Raw genomic sequence first — 21,859 nt, forward strand, 5'->3', positions numbered from 1 at the left:
TAAAGCACTCTACTACTGAGCCACCTTCCCAGCCCCTCCACGAGACTCTTATCTCCAGTTAACCACCAGAAAACCAGAAGGAGGTAGAGTGCTCACCTTGAGCTGAGGAGCACAGGGCCAGTGCCCAAGCACCGAGTTCAAGCTCCAAACCAACAAAAAGGAAGAAGGAAAAGGGGTTCAGAAGATGAGAAGAGAGATGAATACACAGAAGACAGGCTGGACCCTGGGGGTTCAATCCCCTCACCCAAACCATGCCAATACCGCCTGAGGAATCCCCACCCAGCAAGAGGAAGCCCTCACTGCCGCCTGGGCAGCCCGTGTCACCTGTGTCTGCCCCTCACCCTCCACATTGTCCTTGGACTTAGGGCCAAGGTCTAGCAGCCAGGGGACCTGCCCTTCATGGACTGGGGTTGAGACACACACAAAGACCAGTTAGGTCCCAGGGGCCCTGAGTGCTAAAGACTGCCTGCGATGAGCGGGCCTGGTTAGAGAAACAGCACAAAATTTTTGCCACTGTAACCGGCCCTGCTTGGTTGAAAGGGAAGCAGTGAATGAAGTTTCCAGAAAGCACGAGGCGCCCTGCCAGAGATTCTATCTAGTTGATAGAAAGCTAGAGAAGAGTTTGCAAAAGAACATGCATTCAGAAGGGGAGAGGGTGATTAAGAGAGTCATTGGCGGTGCTGTGGGAAGCCACCTGCAGGGTAGACTCCGCTCCCGTCTCTCCTCAGGGGAGCCAGAGCCCTGAGGGACAGAAAGTTGATTAATGAAGGTGAGGAGGAGTAGCTGTTTCTTCTTTTTTCTTTGTTCATCAATCGTGGGGCTTGAACTCAGGGCCTCGGCGCTGTCTCTGAGCTCTTTGCTCAAGGCTAATGCTTTACCACTTGGAGCCCCAGTGCTACTTCCAGTTTTCTGGTGGTTAATTGGAGATTAGACTTTCCTGCCCAGGCTGGCTTTGAACTATGAGCCTCAGATCTCATCCTCCTGTGTAGCTAGGATGGCAAGCATGAGCCACCGGCGCCCAGCTTTTTTTCTTTTGACAGTGAAGGACACTATTGAAATAATTTAAATGGGAGCATTGTCCTACAAGTGGCAGAATTTGGGGGAGACAGTGGGACTGAAAAGATGCATATAACACTCCCCCCCCTCAATCTGTCACCCACTGGTGACAGTGGGGTATTCTGCCATCAAACTAACCAAGGCTTCTTCCAGGTCGGGAAGGACTATGACACGCTTTCAAAATACTCACCAAAGATGCCCCCCGCTCCCTCAGCCAAAGCCTACACCAGCCCCCTGATTGATATGTTCAATAATCCAGCCACAGGGGCGCAGACGTTAGAAAGGACAAATCACTCAAAAGGTAAGACATTTCCTTTGATTTCTTGTATGGCACCTTCATAAAATTTTAAAAGGAATTTGTAAAATAAATAGCCAGCATATCCTGACAGCTAGGTAACCAAACATGGTAGATTGGTCTGAGCTTCAAATAGCTTATACCTCAAGGCTGATAAGGTAGGGCTGAGAGCTGGGCCCTGGAGCCAACTCTAGTTATGGGGGGGGGGGGGGGGGGGGGGAGGGGGAAGGTATGGACCTTAAGATACTCTACCTACTGATGGCTGCTTACATAGGGTAGATGTGCTATTGAGAAATGTTATTGAGCAGGGTGTGGCAGTGCATAGCTGTAAATCCAACACCCATGAGGCTTTAAGGCAGGAGGATCAAATGTTAAGGCCAACCTGAGTTGGCCTTCTTGAGACTCTGTCTCAAGAAACCAACAAAAAAGAATAATAATGATGATGGGTTTGCATGTACATAACCTAGCTTTGCACTGTGTGGTGGTGGTGTTTTGTTTTGTCTTGTTTTTAGTAAAGCCAGCTATAAAAGTTTGCATGACAAAATCTTGGTGGTGTTTTTTTGTTTTGTTTTGCCAGTCCTGACCTTGAACTCAGGGCCTGGGCACTGTCCCTGAGCTTCTTTTGCCCAAGGCTAGCACTCTACCACTTGAGCCACAGCGCTGCTTCCGGCTTTCCCTGTTTATGTGGTACTGGGGAATCGAACCCAAGGTTTCATGCATGCGAGGCGAGCACTCTACCACTAAGCCACCTTCCCAGCCCAAAATCTTGGTTATTAATCTTACCCACAGGCATCATAGAACTCTCCACACTCACCCTCTCCGACACGGCGCCTTGTGCTTTCTGGAAACTTCACTGCTTCCCTTTCAACCAAGCAGGGCTGGTTATGGTGGCAAAAGCTTGGTGCCGTTTCTCTTAGCAGGCCCGCTCACCCCATGCCGTCTTTAGCACTCAGGGCCCCTGAGACTTGACTGGCCTTTGTGTGTCTCAGACGTGACTATGGGGCCACTCGACTGTGGGTTCAGACAGAGCCATTTCCACGCTGGCAATGAGGACTGGGGTCTTTTGCTTCTAGAGGAGTTGAGTCGGCAGTGCCCGTGCAGCACCATTGTTCAAACCACCGAGTCTTTTCAATAAGCCAAAAAAGAGGGAGAGACAGGAGTAGTAAGGAGATGGCAAAACCATGTTGGCATGGTGAAGAATTGGCCAGAGGGCAGCAGGAGCCCCAGTTGATGAAGGACAGTCTGCACACAGCCCCGTAGTGTGGGCTGTGGGCTGGCTTCCTCTAGACAGGCCTGGCACCGCTTGCTCTGTGTGATCCGGGCCAATTCAGGATTCTTCTGCTCTCAGTTTCCCCACCAGTCAGGGCACTGGTAAACTGGTGGGTGCTGCGGAGCGGTGAGGTGGGTGGTTGCTGGCGCCAGGGCTGCTGGTGGTAGAGCAGTGACAGAACACAGTGTGTACCAGGCCCTGACTGCCCTGCAGGCCCCGCCCCACATGGGCAAGACTGGACAGAGGGGGCCTGGGCCTGTCCTCCGGCCAGTCCCTGACCACTCAGGGCCACGCCCCCCGACCCTCAAAAGCCACACCTCTGACTGCTCAAGGCCACGCCCCTGTAACAGACTCATCTGAGGACCCCAGCTTACAGCGGTCGGTGTCCGTCGCCACTGGCCTGAACCTGATGAAGAAGCAGAAGGTGAAGACCATCTTCCCTCACACGGCTGGCACCAACAAGACTCTGCTGAGTTTCGCGCAGGGAGACGTCATCACGCTGCTTGTCCCTGAGGAGAAGGATGGCTGGCTCTACGGGGAGCACGACACCACCAGAGCGTGAGTCAGGGTGTGCGTCGGCGGGCTCCCAGAGCTGCCCGCCGTCACTGGGTGCAGGAGCACTTTAGCTGGAGTCTGGTTTGCTAGTGTCTGCCGCTGCACTGAAGCCAGGCGGTTGTCACCCCCCACAGAGATGTGAACGTTCCTTTGTTTTTATTTTTTATTTGTCAGGCCTGAACTCTGGGCCTGGGGGCTGTCCCTCAGCTCTTCAGCTCAAGGCTAGCGCTCTACCACTTGAGCCACAGCGCCACTTCCGGCTTTTTTCTTTTTGCTTATGTGGTGCTGAGGAATCCAACCCAGGGCCTCAGGCATGCAAGGCAAGCGCTCTACCACTAAGCCACCTTCCCAGCCCTGTTCCTTTGTTTTTAAAAAGGACCTGTTTCTCAGGAATAATAATCTGGGGGAGTTTTGGTTTGTGGTTTTTTGGGGTTTTTTTCCTTGTGGTACTGGGGTTTTGAACTCAGGCCTGGTGCTTGCTAGGCATGACACTTGAGCCACGTTGTCAGCCCTCTTGGCATTGGTTATTTCTTGGTAGAGGGTCTTGCTTTATGCCCAGTCCTGCCTGGGCCACAATCCTCCCATTTGTACTTTCCCAGGTAGCTGGGGTGACATGCCCAGTCATTGATTTGCTCCAAGCTGGCCTCAAACTGTTTAATGCCCTGGCCTCTACCTCCCAAGTAGCTACCAGCAATGGCTTGAGTCCTTGCACCTGGCCTCGCTCGTCTGCATCAGATGTGTTTTCAGATTGAAGACAAGGGCTGGGCGTGGCCAGTGCACACCTGCAATCCCAGCTACTACTCCCAGCTACTCTGGAGGTAGCGTCAGGAGGATCTTTGTTGGAGGCCAGTCCAGACAAAGTGGCAACACCCTGCCTCAAAAATAAAATAGAAACAAAAGGACTTGCGTGTGTTCAGCACATATGAGGCACTAGGTGCCGTTCCCGCACCAGACAAGGCGAAAGATGTCAGCGCCAAGTCACTTCAGTGAGATCATGTGCCTAACTGGCCCGGCTGCTGGCCTGACATGGGAGCCAAGTCCCCGAGGGGAAATGGAGTGGTGGGTGGGGTGGGTGCACACAGCCCCCTGTGCCAGGCAGCCTCATGTGAGCCAGGCACACTTCTCTGTCGCACTCACAGGAGGGGGTGGTTCCCGTCCTCGTACACCAAGCTGCTGGAGGACAGCGCCGAGGAGGCCACCACTGCGCCTGCGCCCAGGTAGCAAGGCTGCCCGACCCCAACGCCCCACTAACCCACACCCCAAGCAGCACCCACCCCAGATGTAACCCACAGCAGAGGGCAGCACCCCCCAGATGTAGCCCCACACCCTGGGGGCAGCACTCATCTTGCCATAGACCCCCCACTCGTAAAATGAGAAAACCAAAGTCCAGCAGTGTCCAGGAACCTGCTCCAGGAAGAGCCATTTAGGCCTCAGTGTGGATAGTTTGTGTGTGGGTTCTAATGGCTCTCCTGTGGACCCCCAAGAGCCTGGGAACCTTCCAGGACTGCCCCGTGTGTAGCCCTAGCAGAACAGCTTAAATGCCCCTGTGCCCAGACCTTAAAAGTGTCATTTTTAGAATGCTGAAACTCTGAGTTTTGTTAGGCATGGTAGCACATACTTGTAATCCCAGCACTGGAGAGGCTGAGGCAGGAGGATCTCAAGTTAAAGGCCAGCCTAGGCCCATCTCACAAAAAAACAGAAAACAAAAAGGGGAAAATAACCCAAAACCTGAGTTTTTCCATTTTTTTCCAAGTGCTTGGTGTGTGTTGGCTCAGGAGCTTGCTGCCACCTCCCTTTTCCTGATTTTCCAGATTTAATCTGCTTAGATGACATTGCTTAAGAGCCGCCCCCGTCCTTAGTCCTGTCCTTGAAAGAGTTGCCTTTGAGTATAAGCTTCAGTTGGGCAGATGCCGTATAGCAGTGTCTGTGCTATGGGGCGCTGGGGGCCCAGGTTGGGGGGACCCTTCTCTGATTTGACTCCGTGCCTTGGCTTGGAGCGCGGCCCCGGTGAGGAGCGTCAGCACGGTGGACCTGACCGAGAAGGGCAGCGTGGCCATCCCGCCTCCTGACTACCTGCAGTGCCAGCCCACGCCGGACCCTGCCAAGAACACCTCCACCTTCAGAGCCCCGTCCAGACCGGACAGCGCCACGCCTGTGAGTGACCACACGGCCTCTGCACCCCCTGGCGGTCACCTGCCCCTCCCCACTCCTTGCAGGCGCTTCGATTGCTTCCTAAGGGCGAAAAGCTCTCACCTCACAGCATTTGCTTGTGTCAGCATGCAGTTGGTGTGGCAGTCCTTATGTTAATAAGATCCATGAGGGTAAGCCAGGCGCTGGTAGCTCACGCCTCTAATCCTAGCTACTCAGGAGGCTGAGATCTGAGGATCGTGGTTCAAAGCCAGCCCAGGCAGGAAAGTCCGTGAGACTCTTATCTCCAATAAACCACTAGAAATCCGGAAGTGGCGCTGTGGCTCAAGTGGAAGAGTGCTAGCCTTGAGCTGAAGAGCGCAGGGACAGTGTCCAGGCCCAGAGTTAAAGCCCCAAGACCGACCAAAAAAAAAAAAAAAAAAAAAAGATCCATGGGGGGTGGGCCCATACAGAGCAACCAAGATAGCCAGGTACCAGGGGCTCACACCTGGAATCTTAGCTCCTTGGGAGGCTGAGGTCAGGAGGATCGTGGTTTGAGGCTAGCCCTCAAGTTGGTGACAGGACATCTAGTTGTGGGGTTTCATTAAGTGTAGATGATGTAGTGGGAGGAGGACAGAAGGCAGGGCAGGCCGGAGCTCAGACTGCACCCACTCTGCCATCCGAGAGAGGACCTAGAGCATGGCGTTGGTGTGGCGAAGTCGCCTGTTCACCACTGCTATGGAGAAGGAAGTTGTCAGCCGCTTCCTGGCAGCTGTGGCAAGTGTGACAAAAGGTAAAGTAGGTGTGCAGAGCGGCTGGTGAGCGTCACAGATCCACTGCCCACGAAGCCAGGGCTCTGGGCTGTGCCCTCCGAGCCCCGGGGGCGGCTGGGAGGCTGCCCGATGGTCCTATGCAGTGGGGGTGGTGGGGTGATTAGGACCAATTCAGGACTAGTGGCTAGCCACAGCCAGCCACAGCCAGCCCAGAACAAGCACTGTCCTGCCCGGACCCCTGGAGTGGTGACTTTTCTCTCGTGTGCATATTTTAAGAGCCATTTTTCAACAATTTACACAGTTCCCACTCTACATCTTGAAACGGGCCAGCATTTAAAAGAGAAAAAAAAAATCCTTTTCTGAAGTGGAGAGACAGAGCCATGAGTGTTGGGCTTCTGAAGAACTAAGCAGGGCCTTAGATGAACTGTTGTCTTACACAGAAAGTTAGTTCAGGATGCATAAAGCCACTGGAGAGCAGCTTCCCACTTTGGATATAAATAGAGTGCTAGTAAAAAAAGCATTAAGCCTGGCGCCAGTGGCTCACACCTGTAATCCTAGATACTCAGGAAACTGAGATCTGAGGATTGCAGTTCAAAGCCAGCCCAGGCAGGAAAGTCTGTGAAACTCTTTATCTCCAGTTGACTACCAGAAAACCCGAAGTGGCACTGTGGCTCATGTGGTAGGGTGCTTGCCTGGAGCTGAAGAGCTGAGGGACCAGCGCTCAGGCCGAGTTCACTCCTGACAAAAATTTAAAAAAATTAAGTTGGGTGGTGCCAATGACTCAATCCTAGCTACCCAGGCTGAGATCTGAAGATCGTGGTTTGAAGCCAGCCTGGGCGGAATGTCTGTGAGACTCTTGTCTCCAATAAACCCCAGAAAACTGAGCAAAAGAGCTCAGGGACAGTGCCAGGTCCTAGATTGAAGCCACACAAAAGACTCCCTCCCTTCCCCCCCCCCAAAAAAAAAAAACCAGCTTTTATTTCATTTATTTAATTGGTTGTGGGGCTTGAACTCTGGGCCTCAGAGCCACAGCACCATTTCCAGTTTTTGAGTGCTTAGTTGGAAATGAGTCTTATGGGGACTTTCTGCCTGGGCTGATTTCAAACCATGATCCTCAGATCTCAGCCTCCTGAATTGCTAGGATTACAGGCGTGAGCACCAGTGCCTGGCTCTGCTGTCATCATTTTACCGTCTTTCCTCGAACACACAGAAACCTGTGGAAACAGCGTGATGTTTCAGCTTCCCCTCCCGCGGGCCACACACAGGCACGGGTGGCTCCCTGGCGTCCTCTGTGCCCGTGATGGGCCTGGCACCGCCCACCCCTCCTGGGTGGAGAAATGGGGGCACAAAGGATCACAGCTGCTTCCGGGGTCCTGCAGCAGGCCGAGCAGCTGTGCATGTCTTTGGTGGAGGCCCAGCGGGCTGCGAGCCACACTCCACCTCCGGGAGTCTTTCCTTCAGGTCTGATGAGCTCTGCTCCGATGTCAGGACAGTGCAAGCAGCACTAGCAGTGAAAGTCACCAGAGGCCTCAGGCCTGAGGGGGAGGATGGGCTCTGCTCCCTCTTCTCTGCTCACTTTCCCTTCCACAGCTCCCAGCACAGAGCACGTTTCCTCCAAGGACGCCAGCCTTTGCAAACAAAGCTTCCAATCGGAGTCGTAGAAACAGCCTTGGGAGGCCGGGAGGCCAGCTGCCAGAGGCTGCAGTCACTTGGGCCTCCTGGCCTCCAGCAGGACATGTGGCTCTGACCTCCAGGGTCCCCTGAGGAAGGGAAGGAGGGCAGTTTCTCCTGTGTTGTCACCTTCACACCAGCAAGGTCACTGAGCCACACCACGTGTCAGCCTCAAGTGACTGTTGTGTATAAACATCTCAATACCACAGGTAGAAAAGCACAAAGCTATTTTTTGGTTTTTGGAGGGATAAGGCCTTGATGTGTAGCTTAGGCTGGCTTGCAACTCAAAATCCTCTGGCCTCAGCCTCCAAAGTGCTTGGACTACAGGCATGCAGCACTACCTCACCCTCCAGTCGTTCCCCCATCCATTCGCTGCCCTGGCGCACAGGTGGCCAGCATCTGGGTAAAACTGCATTCCCCTTTGGCTGGACATTTGGGGCAGTTAAACGACAAGGCTTTCCTGGTCACCACGTGCTTGCAATCTACCTGCTGGTGTGGGATTTGGGGTGCAGGGTTGGCCCCCATTTGACCTGGGGTTACTTAGGGGTTCCTTTGCTCCTCACTCCGCTGTGGCTTCTCACCACTTTCCACATTCGCTGTGGGGTCTCTCCCGCTGACCTGGGGGAGCAGTAGGCTTTAGGAATGTTGGTGGCCTGCGCCCCTGCTTCCCGCACCTCCGGGGGGGCTCTGGTTCCTGACACAGGAGGGCAACGGGCGGGGGGAGTGCGCGCGGAGGAGGTGCTCTGTGTGGTAGACCAAGGTTGCCCTTCCTGTTGGCCTCTGGAGTAGAGGCCAAGGCTCCTTCCAGGGTTGAGCCATCGTCATGCTAGCCCTGGGCAGGAAGTCAGCAGGCCTCCTTGTGTTTTAAAAATCAGAAAAGTTGACAAGGAAACCACTCCCCCCCCCCCCCCCCCCCACACACAATCTGAACCAAAAGTTGGGCCTGGTGGCAATATGTAGGAAGACCTCTGGGCTTGCTCCAGGCAAACAAACAAAACTCTCACTGAAAAATAACGACAGCAAAAAGAGGTGGGGGTTGAATTCAAGTGGTTGGAGCACCAGCTTCACAGGGCCAGAACTGAAACCCAGTACTGCCCAAAGGGGAAAAAAACACAGATCAGCCCTAAATCATCAGACAGTAAAAAGTTAGATCTGGGCTGGGGGAGCACAGCGTCCCCTGCAGGAGGAAGTGGGTCTGCAGCTCCATCTGAATGTGCTGAGCAGCCCCTGGCCGTCTGCTCAGGACCCACACTGCACCCTGCTTGCCTGCCCTGCGGCTGAGCCCCAGGAGCCCCTCTGCACTGCCCAAGATTCCTAACCCCCTCCCCAGCCCTGGTTACACCTCATGGTGCTATGCTGTCCCCTGCTGGCAGAAAATGAAATTCCACTGCAGGCTTTTGGCGTTGGGCCAAGCCCTGCCTGGAAGTGTGCAGGAGGGGAGGCCCACCAGCCATCTGCCACGTCCCCACCAGCTCCCCCTCCACAGCCCTATGGGTGGCCCCAGTGCTCCTGGCACCTGCCAGGACAGAGTGGCCCCTGAATTGGAGGGCAGCTGTGGCTTTTTATTTGCTTCTACCTTCTCATGCTTTGTGAACTCCCTAGGAGACAGCTGGGCAGTCAGGATCAAACCCCCACCCCCCCAACTGGATTTTCACTGCCAGTTCCCCAAAATCAAGTGCAGTCGCTCCAGAGGTGCAGAGGTGCCCCTGAGCCCCGAGTCTCCGGTGCTGCTTCCACACGACCCCACTGCTTAGATGTGAGCTCCAGGTGCCACAGGACTGCCCCTCCGATGCTCTTCTCGCCCCTCCTCCCTCTCACAGGAATCCAGAAGGCTCTGCAAAATGAGTATCTAAACAATCCAGAGTTTTCTGTCTTTACCCATGGGTTTATTTAAAAGGCCTTGATTTCAGGCTGGGCATGGTGGTGCTCGCCTATAATCCCAACTCAAGGAAGCCCTTCCCTAACCTTCGGCTTCATTCCTCCCACAGAGTGATGCAAATGGGACTGCCAAGCCGCCTTTCCTCAGGTATGTGCCACCCTCTTTAGACATTCCTGGGAGCAGATCCTGGTGAGTGCCCCCCTTTGGATCCAGCCTCCCCCTTGGCCCTGCCCACACCAGGACTAAAGAGGTGTGGATGTGTGTGCCCTTGGACTTCTGCTCAAAACTTTGGCTTGCTCCCTACCCAGAAGGACAGCATGAGAGGATCATTGTGGTTAGCAAACAGTGTGAGGACTAGGGCTCTGTGTGGTAGCTTACACTTGCAATCCAGGCTACCTGGGAGGATTTCAATTTAAGGCCAGCCAGTCTGGGCAAAAGCTATCTCAATCAATGAGCAGAGGATCCCAGCTATGCCAGAGGCAGAGGTAGGAGGATCATGGTCTGAGGCCAGCCCAGATTTCCACCAAGACCCTCTCTGAAAACTAAAGCAGAAAGGGCTGTGGGTATGGCTTTAGTGGTAGTGCTTGTCTGCAGTCATGAGGCCCCGAGTCCAAACCCCAGCACCAAAAAGAACAAAGGAAATGCTACACACTTGCGTATGACAGAGGGTTGCAGGATGTGGGCTCACCGTCATTCATGTAGATTTTTCTTCTCCCTGACAGTGGAGAGAACCCCTTTGCTACTGTGAAGCTCCGGCCTACGGTGACAAATGACCGTTCAGCGCCCCTCATTCGCTGAAGCTCACCTGCGAAGAGGGCCTTCCATGCACGGCTCCACCAGGGGGCGCTCACTTCCCCACAGACAGATGCATTTTCTCCATTTTACCTGGCTGGGTTTATACATTTCTCTTTAAGATAAATGAATCATAGTTTAGCCACCAGCTCAATCAAAATATTTCCTTCCTATTATTCTATTCAAAAAAAATTGAGTTCCAGTTCTTCCTGTAGCTTTTATTTTTGTATCTTTAGTTAACAGCTAGAATAAAGGACACATGTTGTGCTTTGTGAGGAGCTCTCTGGGCGACTACCTGTAGAAATGGGGGTTTGCTTCGAAAAGCATGAGCTGTTAACTAGCATCGGGGTGTTAAAATGCTGTGTAAGTGTGTGGCTAAGCATGCAGATCATCACTTTTCAGCAATATAAATTATGAGACGTGATATTAAATGTGAAATTTTTTTAACTTACCAATTTTCAACTTTTGATTGAACACAAGCTGGACGCTGGCCTGGGAGAGGGGGCCGCCCCACGCAGCCCCCACACTCCGCCAGCACTCCCAGGGACTGGCCAGTTCCAGGGGTCCAGCCGGGTGGGCCCCCATGAGTGGGCCGTGTGTGGTGCCCCCCTAAGCTAAGTGAGGGTTCACCATCGTCGCTTTATTAGCGGGCAGAGTCTTGCGTCCAAGTTTCCCCACACTGGGCCCCATGATCACTCACCTGCTCCCTGGGCCGGAGGCCTGCGGACACCAGCTTCTGTGAAGATGGCAGTGGCTGAGGTCAGGCTGGCTGCCCCATGACTGGCATGTCACTATGTGTGCGCACGTGCATGTGTGCCCTGCGCATGCCCCGTGCAGTGCCCAGCAGGCAGAGGCGGCTCAACATGGTATGAATTGCATTTATTTAAAACAGTATTTCTCACCATTCCCAAATTGAAGACTGCAAAACTAGAAGCAGAGCTTTCTGGAGTTGTTGCTGATGGGGACCGGGTGGGGTGCTCCCTTCCCTCCTGCAGACCCGCTCGGCTCGCTCCTCACACCTCCGCGCCCTCCCCACCAACCCCACCAACCGTACAAAACAGTCCTGGAGCTGAATCGAAGAAAACTATTGTACACGACATTTACATTTCATTAGAAAAGAGGGCCTGTCCCTTTAAGTGAAGACCGCCCCGCAGTTGGGGCACCTTCGCTTCCTCAAGGCAAAGCAGCAGATGAAGCCCAGGGGAAACAGGACGATGGCCAGGAAGACACCCAGGAAGGTGAAGCAGTCCTCCAGCACCCCGACCCTGTGGAGAGAAGCAGGTGGTGAGCACCCCAAGTCCCGCCACACCCCATACCTGGCCCCCTCAGCAAGGGCCACCAACTACCCCAGCCACTGAGTACCCCTTGTGAATCCTAAGGAACGGGGAAAAGCTGGGCATGGTGCCTCACGCCTGTATTCCCAGACACTCAGGTGGAGACTAGGTGGATGGCTAGGAGACTGGGGGTGTGGCTCCCGTGGTGGAGAGCAGAGCGCTAGTGAAGGAAGGAAGGATGGCACAAATATGTTCGCTTCTAGTACAGACAGACTTCCCCACACCCAAACCTATCCTTCTCCTGCAGTATTTTTTCCATTGTTGAAAAGCTGTAGAATTTCTATCATCTAGAGTACAACTATAAAAAAAAAATACCAAAACAGGAAAAAAAACCAGCAGGGCGCTGGTGGCTCACGCCTGTAATCCTAGCTACTCAGGAGGCTGAGATCTGAGGATCGCAGTTCAAGGCCAGCTAGGGCGGGAAAGTCCGTAAGACTCATCTCCAGTAACCCACCAGAAAACCAGAAGTGGCGCTGTGGCTCAAATGGTAGGGTGCAGACAGCGTCCAAGGCCGAAGGCCCAGAGTTCAAGCCCCTCCACCAAAGGAGGAACAAACCAGAGTCCAGTGGATGGGGGCGCAGCCACGCAGGTGTGGAATCTAGGAACCTGGGGAAGGCCGACTTCTGTGTCCTACTGGACAAGGTCAAGGACGGCCTGCAGCCTGCGCAGCACAGAAGTGGGGGGTGGGAGGGGGATCATGCCTGAGGTGAGGCCCTGACTCTGAACTTGCAGCCTCCCCAGTGTTGGGCTTACAGGCGTGCGTTGCCACACCCACAGGAGCCCAATGCTCCACTCCTTAGGCTACTTCTGGAAAGCTCTAGATTCAGAGCTGACTATAAGACCCAAGAGAGCATTGGCCCCTTTAGGTTCTCAGGCCCAGGCCTGGGCGAGACCAAGACCCTGGAGAGCCAGCCAAGAAGCCAGGGCTGAGAAGGAATGCCGGGCTACCAGGTGACAGCTGAGCTGGTCCTGGAGGGGGTGCGCAGGGACAGTGGCCCACGAAGCTGTCACCTTAGTGTCGTGAATACACTCCCCAGACACAGCCCTGAGTGTGGGCCTGGAGGAAGGCAGCTGGCTGTCTGCAGTCTGCCCCAGCAGCTCCTAGAACAAGGTGCCCACACCCCCCCCCACTCTGTCCCAGCAGCTGGGACAGGCTCCTGTGGCCTTCCCACGGTCATGCTGCCAGCCCAGATGGCAGGACGCCCCCCACCCAGCCACATACACCTGAGGCCACCAGGCGCGGCGGGGCAGGGCCTGTGTGCCAGAGGCAGGTGGCGCTGGCACACGGAGCTTCTGCACCTCCCGCCCCTGCTGCAGAAATTCCCAGAAACACCGCATGTTCCAGTTACGCGCTGTCTGTCCAGAGGAGCCAGCTGCGAACGTTCCAGAGAAAAGCCTTCCCTCGGAAGAGGCCCTGGCGTGCCCGGCCCAGCACCCTGCCAGTCTGTGCCACCTCCTGCCTCCCAGGCTGCTCCCTGGGGGCCCGGGCAGCAGGAGCTGTGTCAGCTGGGCCGGCGGGGCTCTGTGCCCAGGAGGGCTGCAGAAGCCCCGCTGTCTGCGTCTTGTTACACTGGTATCCTGCCTGCAGGTGGCTGCTGGCCTCTGCCATTCAACATCCCCATTCCCCAGCTCCTCCCTAATTCTCCATTCAGGTCACTACCACCACCACCACCACCACCGCTGTTTCTGTTCAGCTCAAGGCCCAATCCCCCCATTTGCTCTCAGACTCTGGGAACTGCAATTAGAACTTCAGAAGAGAATCCAGAGTGGCGGTACATGCCTGTAATCCCAGCATTCCAAAAGCTAAGCTCACATGTCCCAGGCCATGCTGGGCTACAGTGAAACCTCACCTCAAAAAAAAAAATGAGGGCGGCAGACGCTGGTGACTCATCCTGTAATCCTAACTACTCAGGAGGCTGAAATCTGAGGATCATGATTCAAAGCCAGACTGGGCACAAAAATCCATATGACTCTCATCTCCAATAAACCATTCAGAAAACCAGAAGTGGTGCTGTGGCTCAAGTGGTAGAGCGCTAGCCTTGAGCTGAAGAGCTGACGGACAGCACCCAGGCCCAGAGTTCAAGACCCACTACCGGCTAAATAAGTAAATAAATAAAAATAAATGAGGGGCTGGAAATGTGGCTTAGTGGTAGAGTGCTTGCCTACCATATATGAAGCTCTGGTTCAATTCCTCAGTACCACATGCGCAGAAAAAGCCAGAAGTGGCACTGTGGCTCAAATGGTAGAGCAAAAGAAGCTCAGGGACAGTGCCCTGGCCCCAAGTTCAAGCCCCAAGACTGGCAAAAAAAAGAGAAAGAAAGAACAAAGAAAAGAAAAAACAGGCCTGAGGCACGGACTCCTAAGGAGAATGCTGGCCTAGCATGCAGGAGGCCCTGGCTTCCATCTCCAGCACCACCAACAAAAAACCACCACAAAAGATAAAAAGCAACACAGAGCCATGGCCAAAACTAGCTGACTACCCCCAGCCACCAGGCCATGCGCCAACCCCTGCCTTTGTCTCCAAACCCATGAAGTTCCTGGTTCAAGCCCTCGTTTCCACCCGCCACAGCTGAGCTAGGCAGCTGGGTCACGAGTGCCAGTCTGTCCACTGAGGGCTGCCCCGGGCCACTGCCCACGTGGAATCACTTCTCAGTGAGGGCCAAGTCCACAGCACCGGTGGGAGGGGCATGGGGGCCCCTTGCAGTCGCTCGTCAAGGCTCAGATCTGCCAACAACGAGCTGTGACCCGCCGCCAGAGCCCGTCAGGACAAGCTGCCTGCTGCAAGCGGCCCCAGCTTCGTGGGCCCAGGGATAGTGAGGGGACCTGTCAACACCTTTGCCATGAGCACCCCAAAATCCTTTGCCCACAATTCTCAATGCCCCAAACTCTACACAGAGCCCTTCCCCAGGCAGGGCGATTTCCAGTCTCGCCACCAGGGCCCACCTCCTCCACCTCGCAAGAGTGGATAGCTTTTGATGTGAGAAACCACTGTGGCCTCTAGCTCACTCTGAAGTCAGGAAAATGCTACAGCTGCTGCTACAGCAGAGGGACCCTGCCCCAAAGCTAGCCTGTCCCCAGCGCCTCTCCTCCTCTAGCCAACCCCCCAAAAGCTCAAGTCAGCCAAGACAGGCTCCAGCTCTTCCTCCGGAGGGACGGAGACGGACAGGGCTGCCGCTGCCCACACAGACAAATGGGGAACTAATTCTGAGCCGCTCCTCTGCGCCCTGCCCTGAGCCTCACAAGCAAATGGCCCTCGATCCTGCTGACGAGGGGTCATGGGACCCAAGTGGGCAGAGGCAGCAGGGACAGGCAGCCCTGAGTATCCCAGGCAGAAAGGCCTGGCCTGGCCCTGGCTCCAGACACCCCAGAGTTCCACTGAGGTACCAAGTGGGGACAAGCGGTCCAGAAGGGCCACAATGGGGGAAGAGGACTGCACTGGGGGCCTCAAGAGCAGCCCCCCCCCGCCCTGCACAAGGCCCACAGCCCCCCAGGAAAAGGGGCAGGACTCCCTCAGCCAGGCTCAGGCTCAGGGTAGGGCACAATGCCCCCACCCCACCCTGGCCGACCCACAGTCTCCACAACATGGGGAGCACCGCAGGCAGGCCACCCGCAGTCAGGGCACACGCAGCCCGCCGGGCCAGCTGCCACAGACCCCGCTTCCTTCCCACAGCAGGGCCAGGGCCCTGGCTGGGCACAGGTGGCAGGGGCAGCCACTGCGCTGGAAGCCCCAGGGGCTCCGGGGAGGCCCTCACGGCCCCTTGAGTTCCCAGGGCCCCCAAAGACACCAACAGCCTCCACACTGACCATCCAGGGCCTCTGCCCAGGACAGCTGTGACTTCCTCCTGCCTTCCGGGCCTCCACTTGCTGCATTTCCGCCTGCCTCTCCGGTCACCCCCCAAAACAGGGCATCCATAGACAAAGACCCAGCAGGACTCACGGGGCTGGGAGGAGGCAGTACAGGCTTGGGACTGACTTTGTGCCCCGGGGCACCTTGGCCAGCCTCACAACCTGCAGTGAGCCCTAGCAGGCCAAGCGGCATGCTGCCACCTCACCCTGCACCCAGGGGTAGGGGGAACATGGTGGGGAGTGGGGATGGAAGGAGGGCTGGGGGCCACCCCGGAGGGTGAATGCCCGCAGCACATGGACAGCGAAGGGCTAAAAAGGGAAGAGAGTCAGGCTGTTCAACAGGCTCAGACAGGCTGGCCAAGTGACAAGCGACACTGGCCTCTGTGCCAAGCCTCGCCCCCTGGGAATCACAGACGTGTGACTTGGGCAAATTCCTGCCAAGCCACCAGGGAGGGAAGGGACAGAGCCTGGCAGGCTCCATCTGGCAAGGGAGGAAGCATGGTCACGTGATCAGCGTCTGGTCTCCCAGCCTAAGATGCCAGACAGGGGGCAGACCCGACTTGCAGGGGGCAGAGCTGCATGCTGCACCCCTCAGGGTCACAAGGGTACCCCCTCTTCCCTACGGCCCCCTGCCCCAGGCACCCAGCAGGGTTGCGGGGTGAAGGCGGAGAAGGCCCAATCCTGGGCACTGCCTTCCTACAGCGGGCAGGGCCGCCAGGTGTGGCTGGCCCCAGGGCAAAGGGCCTCTCCTTTGTGCATTCACAGAGACTGGCCCCTACTTTCAGGACTAGACACCCCAAGATTTATCCTCAGAGAAGGCAGCATCCTTGGTGCTCAGCAGAGGAAAGCCCAGTTCCCAAAGGATCAAGACCTTCCCCGAGGGCAAAGGGCAGAGGGCAAGAGCCAAGCCTGGCAGACTCTGGATAACTGGAGAGCCACCAGCTTCAGAAATGACACACCTAGCCCCAGGGAAAGGGGACGGTGAGGGAAAGTGTCCCCCCCAGCAGCCTCCCCCTCCCCCCCAGCAGAGGACACTCCTCAGAGGAGGATTTGCCTCATTCTCCGGAGGTCACAGCCGCCCAAGGCTGGGCTGGCCTCTTCCCAGCTCAGGGAAGAGAACCGCATGAACCAGCAACTCAGACACCCATCCCCTGATGGGGAAAGAGAACCAGCTACACCACCCACGACTGGATCCAAACCCACAACCCAGCACTTCCAGCAGTAGGGTGCTGGAGCCTGACATGGGTAGACAGGGAGGCCCACATGCACCAAGCACCGCCCTTCCCCCTGCAGCCCAACTCCGCTGCTTAAACTTGGGAGATGCTTGAAGCACAGACACCTGAAATACTTGGTGGGCACAGGGGACCTGCACACAACAAGGTTCAAAGGCCAGACACTGGGGTTCCCTATCCCCCATTGCCCCGCCACTTTGGAGAATGATCCCAATGGCTCTCTGCACTGGGGAGCCCAGCTTGCTTCCTGGCTCTCCCTAGGACACCCTCCTAGGCCTCACCAACTCCTCTCCAGCAACCCCAAGACCTCCTTGACACCCAAACGGAATGAGCGGGGAGGGACAGGGTACCCCAACAGCAGACATTCGGGAAGAGCGGCCCTCAGGCTGTGAAATGACTAACTTTCCTACAGACACACTGTGAGCTGAAGTCCAAGTCCAAAGCGCGGCGGCCACTCTGGCTTCCTCCCTGACACAGGCTGGCACCCCGCCTGCCAACCCTGGCCCCAGCTCCTCCGCCCATCGGGGCAGCCCCATGGCCAAGGGCAGGGCCCAGGTTCCGAGTTGGACTCAGAATCCTCAAGACCTGCCCCAGAACAAAGCGCCTGGCTGCACCTCGGACCCTCCAAAAGCAGCCCTGACAAAGTTTCTGTCGCCACCAGTTTGGGACCGCGGGTACACCAAAAAGCACCCCTGCCCAGAACAAAGAAGCACGGGGTTTCCTCCTGGGCCAGCTAGTGGCCAGGAGTCGTCACAGCCTGCTTGGCGGGCCCCCGCAGCCGCCGCACACCAGTCTACCGGGACCCCCCCCCACTCCTCCGAACCCTGACACCCCGAGTGCAGGCACCCTCTTCAAAGACCCACTTGGAATAAAACCAAACAACAACAACAAAAAAAAAAACTTGCAGAAAAGAACCCCGATCCGTGCGGCCCCAGATGCTAGGGGCACCAACGGTCGATTCCATTGTTCTCAGTTCTGCACCCCACTCGCTCCCCACTCGGGATGCCAGGAGCCCCCACCCCCCACCCCTACCGCTCAAGGGAAAGAAGCCGGCCTGGTGCCGTGGGCGCGGGAACCCGCCTGGCCCCGCCGCCAGGCCGCCGCCCCTCGCGGTCACGGGCCGGACCCCACGCCGGGGAGGGCTCCCCCCGCGACCCCCCCGCCCACCCCGCGCGGCCGGGGCCTGCGCCCCGGGCGGGGACTCACCTGCAGACCGGGCAGCCTCCGACCACCACGATGGAGTTGGCGGGGTAGCGGGTGACGGCGCGGCTGTGGATGTTGTAGACCCTGGGGTGGCTGGTGGGGATCCCTGCGGGCGGGGGCGCTCAGGTTACGACCCCGCCGCCCCTCCCGCGCCGCGCGCGCCCCGGGCCCCCGGCCCGCCCCGCCCGGCCCCGGCCCACCTGTGACGAGGTAGGGGTAGGGCGGCGGCGGCGGGGGCGCGGTGGGGATGGCGCCGTAGCCGTGCGGGCCGCACGCGAAGTCGCCCTGGCCGGCCTCCAGGTTGTAGGCGGGCGGCCGGTCCTGCAGCAGGGGCTTGTGGTCCATGGCGGCCCCGCCCGCCCGCCCGCCCGCCCGCTCCGGCCCGGCTCCGGCTCCTCGGCCCGGCGGGGACAGCGGTGGGGACGGCAGCGGCCCCGCGGCTCGGCCCTGGGAGGCGCGCGCCGGGCGGGGCGTAGGCGCCGCGGGTTCCCCGCCCTCCCGCCGGTCGCTGCACCCCGGTCACGTGGGAGCGCGAGGCGGGGGGGGGGGGGGGGGGGGGCCCTGCGAGGGGCGGGGCCTTCGGGGGCGGAGCCGGAGGGACCTGCGGGGGCGGGGGCGGCGTCTTAAAGGAGCCGCGGCTCCTCCAGGCTCCGCCCCTCGCTGCTCCCTACCCGGGGGGGGGATCCAAATAGGGCGGGGCGTCTCACCCCCTGCCCAGGGTCGTGGTCATTTGGGCCCCTCTCCCCCGACCCAACAGCAGGGCAGACATCGCCTGGCATGACAGGCCGGGGCCCCAGGCTACCACCCTTGGAGCCAGACTGGAGGAAGCCCCAGGCCGCGCCCCTCACCCGCTCCCCTCCCTCCCCCCGCCCCGCCCGCAGAGGCCCGGGCCCGCCCCGGGTCCCCGCCGCGCTACCGGGGCGGTGACCGCCGGTGGCAAATCGCTGCCCTACACCTTCCCAGCCGCCTCCCCACTCGCGCCGCGGCCCCTCCACCCGGGCATCGCAGCGCCTGGCTCCGTGGGGCTGTGGATGCACTCAGGATCTCGCAGGTGTAGAACCTCGGCCCCGCTCTCCCCTTTTCCTGCCCTGTCTTAGGTGATCTACGTTTTGAACCAGCTTTGGGAACCACAGCTCCTCGAAGAAGGGCCTTGTTTTTACTTGAATTTGGGGGGGGAGGGGGGGCGCCAGTCTTTTATTATGTCGCCCAGACTGGCCTGAACCGCCTGCGTCCAACTCCCCAGAAGAAGAGATTTACAGGCTGAGCCAGCAGGCCCCGCCTCTGTCTTAGTGGTATTTCCCATCCTTTCCTAGATCCTGTGCTCCCTCCTCCCATTTAAACTCCATACAGTTCCTCAATTAGTTCTTCCGGAATGCCACCCCCACAATGTCTGGGCACAGACATTGCCCCAGACAGGAAGTCTTTTTGTCTCCTGGAGGCATTTCCAGGACCAGGGCTACATCAAGTAACTTAAATCCTGCTACAGATGGTTTCTGTGCCCCCTTTGGGGCAGGAAGCCTCTTCCCTGGTCCCTGGAGACAACTCACCATTATCCTCCAAGCTAAACCCTGGCACAGGATGGGGGGAATCTCATCTTCTGAAGCCTCCTTCGGCTTGTTTCCTCTTTGCTGGCTGTTTTGCCCACCCACCCTTCCTTCTGTAGAAGGCGCTTCCAGTCTGCGAGTTGCAGTCCCCAGAGCAGTCATGGCTCCACACCAATCTTGAGTTCAAGACCAGCCCAGAGGTAGCAAGACCATTTCTCAAAAACAAAATTAAAGCCAAGCATAGGTGGCTCACACTTGTAATCCTAGCTACTCAGAAGGCTGAGATCTGAGGATTTGGGTTCAAAGCTAAACCAGGTAGACAATTCTGAGAGACTCTTTAACTTCAGTTAATCAGCAAAATGCTGAACATGGAAGTGTAGCTCATATGATAGAATATTAACCTTGAGCAAATAAGCAAAGGAAGAAGATGAGTTCGAGACCCCCCCAAAAAAAATTGAATATATTAAGTGAAAACAAAACTGGGCATCAGGTGCCTGTGGCTCACACTTATCATCCTAACTACTCTAGAGGCTAAGATCTGAGGATTATGGCTAGAAGCCAGTCCAGGCAGAAAAGTCCTTGAGACTCTTATCTCCAATGAAATACTCAGAAAAGGTCAGAAGTGGCGCTGTGGCTCAAATGAAAAGAGTGCTAGCCTTGAGCACAAAGAGGCTCAGGGACAGCACTTAGGCCCAGAGTAAAAGCTCCAGGACTGGCAAAAAAAAAAAGCCAGCACCAGCGGCACACACCTGTAATCCTAGCTACTTAGGAAATCTTATTATCATAGTTTGAAGCCAGCCAGGGCAGGAAAAATCTGTGACTCTTATTTTTAATTAACCACCAAAAAAACAAGTAGTAGAACTGTGGCTCAAGTGGTAGAATGCTAGCCTTGAGCACAGAAGCTTAGGGAGAGTACCTGGGCCCTAAGTTCTAAGCCCTAGGACGGGCACAATAAATAATTAATGAAATGAAGTCAAGGAGCTATGGGCACGGCTCAAGTGGTAAAGCACTTGCCTAGCGAGCTTGAGACCCTGGGTTCAATCTCCAGAAGTGGGATGGGGAGGGGGAGAGATCTTAGTAACTCCTGGGTGGAAAAACAGGGAGCAAAGCCAGGATAATCGGGTTTCTGGCTACACCATAGTGCACCTGGCTTGCGCTCAGGGCTCAGGAGGAGCTGCCCTGAGGAAAGGATAGCAGTCCAGGTTTTTGTTTGTTTGTTGTCAGTCATGGGACTTGAACTCTGGGGCTTGGGCACTGTCCCTCACTCTTCAGCTTAGGGCCAGAGCTCTACCACTTGAGCCACAGCACCACTTCCAGTTTTCTGGTGGTTAATTGGAGAAAAGAGTCTCACGGACTTTCCTTGTCCAAGCTGGCTTTGAGCCACGATCTTCAGATCTCAGCCTCCTGAGTGGCTAGGATTTCAGGCATGAGCCACCAGCACCCAGCTAGCAGTCCAGTTTTTAATAAAGCTGGAACTGGCTGTGAGCTGCTGCTGAGGGACATTCCATCCTCCAGCTTAAAAAAAAATGTCTGGGAGGTCCCGTGACCAAAGCTGGTCCACGCAGAACTTCGGGAGGCTCTCTGCTTGAGGAGCATCCTAATGGACTGGGATTGAGGTGGGGATGCAGGGGCACAGGGAGATAGATGGACATCAGGCAGCCATAGTAGGGAGTGAGTTGTCATTTTCCTTCAGGGTTTTGAGCTGTGGAGGGTAGAAATCATACATCGCTGGGTCCCAGTGAATAATGAGACAGTCTACAGTTTTCTTCCAAGCAGATGTTTCAAATACCTGACATTGCTTTTTTGTTTTTGTCAGTCTGGGGCTTGAACTCTGGGCCTGAGCGCTGTCTCTCAGCTCTTCAGCTCAAGGCAAGTGCTCTACCACTTGAGCCACAGTGCCACTTCCGGTTTCCTAGTGGTTTATTGGAGATAAGAGTCTCAAGGAGTTTCCTGCCTGGGCTGGCTTTGAATCGTGATCCTCAGATCTCAGCCTCCTGAATAGGTCGGATTATAGGCATGAACCACCAGCACCCGTTTTGTTTGTTTGTTTTTGCTGATGGTATTGAGGTTCATTCTTGGGGAGTTTGCTTCATACTTGCTAGGCAGAGAGCCAGCTACCATTCCTCCCTAATCCTTTTCGGTTTATTTTTCAAACAGGGGCTTATGCTTTTGCCCGGGACTGCCTTAGAACCAAGATCCTCCTATCCATGCCTTCAGAGTTACTGGGATGGCAGACGTACCACAGCACACACTGGACTGAGTTCCATTTCCATAAGAACAAG

The 21,859-nt window shown here is 56.4% G+C and overlaps 2 protein-coding genes across 5 annotated transcripts in view; one reads left to right on the top strand and one right to left on the bottom strand.

Moving 5' to 3' along the window:
• Positions 1–15,353, top strand: part of Baiap2l1 (BAR/IMD domain containing adaptor protein 2 like 1) — a 75,852-nt gene extending 60,499 nt beyond the window's left edge. The window contains exons 9-16 of one of the 4 annotated variants that reach the window (XM_042686902.1): positions 1,210–1,357; positions 2,954–3,179; positions 4,316–4,393; positions 5,174–5,330; positions 9,736–9,773; positions 10,349–10,442; positions 12,790–12,801; positions 15,343–15,353. In XM_042686902.1, the coding sequence (XP_042542836.1) occupies positions 1,210–1,357; positions 2,954–3,179; positions 4,316–4,393; positions 5,174–5,330; positions 9,736–9,773; positions 10,349–10,424 (723 nt within the window). In that variant the 3' untranslated portion in view covers positions 10,425–10,442; positions 12,790–12,801; positions 15,343–15,353. Of the gene's footprint in view, positions 1–1,209; positions 1,358–2,953; positions 3,180–4,315; positions 4,394–5,173; positions 5,331–9,735; positions 9,774–10,348; positions 10,870–12,789; positions 12,802–15,342 lie in introns of those variants that run through there. The other 3 variants (XM_042686901.1, XM_042686903.1, XM_042686904.1) reach the window with 3 other exon arrangements.
• Bri3 (brain protein I3) lies at positions 11,279–18,519 on the bottom strand. The gene is made up of 3 exons (XM_042686905.1): positions 18,234–18,519; positions 18,037–18,139; positions 11,279–11,683 (listed from the first exon to the last, which is right to left on the bottom strand). The coding sequence occupies exons 1-3, from the start codon at positions 18,376–18,378 to the stop codon at positions 11,551–11,553; spliced, it is 381 nt and encodes a 126-aa protein (XP_042542839.1). The 5' UTR covers positions 18,379–18,519; the 3' UTR covers positions 11,279–11,550.
• Positions 18,520–21,859: the final 3,340 nt, after the last annotated feature.

Source organism: Dipodomys spectabilis, unplaced genomic scaffold (assembly GCF_019054845.1).
Source record: "Dipodomys spectabilis isolate Male_0828 unplaced genomic scaffold, ASM1905484v1 ptg000098l, whole genome shotgun sequence".
Taxonomy (NCBI): Eukaryota; Metazoa; Chordata; class Mammalia; order Rodentia; family Heteromyidae; genus Dipodomys; species Dipodomys spectabilis.

Bases quoted from the DNA above. Each gene is read 5' to 3' on its own strand.
- Bri3 (XM_042686905.1), bottom strand. From the start codon at position 18,378: ATGGACCACAAGCCCCTGCTGCAGGACCGGCCGCCCGCCTACAACCTG. The intron at 18,140-18,233 runs GTGGGCCGGGGC...CCCCGCCCGCAG, and splicing joins CTACCCCTACCTCGTCACAG to GGATCCCCACCAGCCACCCC. The intron at 11,684-18,036 runs GTGAGTCCCCGC...TTCTCTCCACAG, and splicing joins GGAGGCTGCCCGGTCTGCAG to GGTCGGGGTGCTGGAGGACT.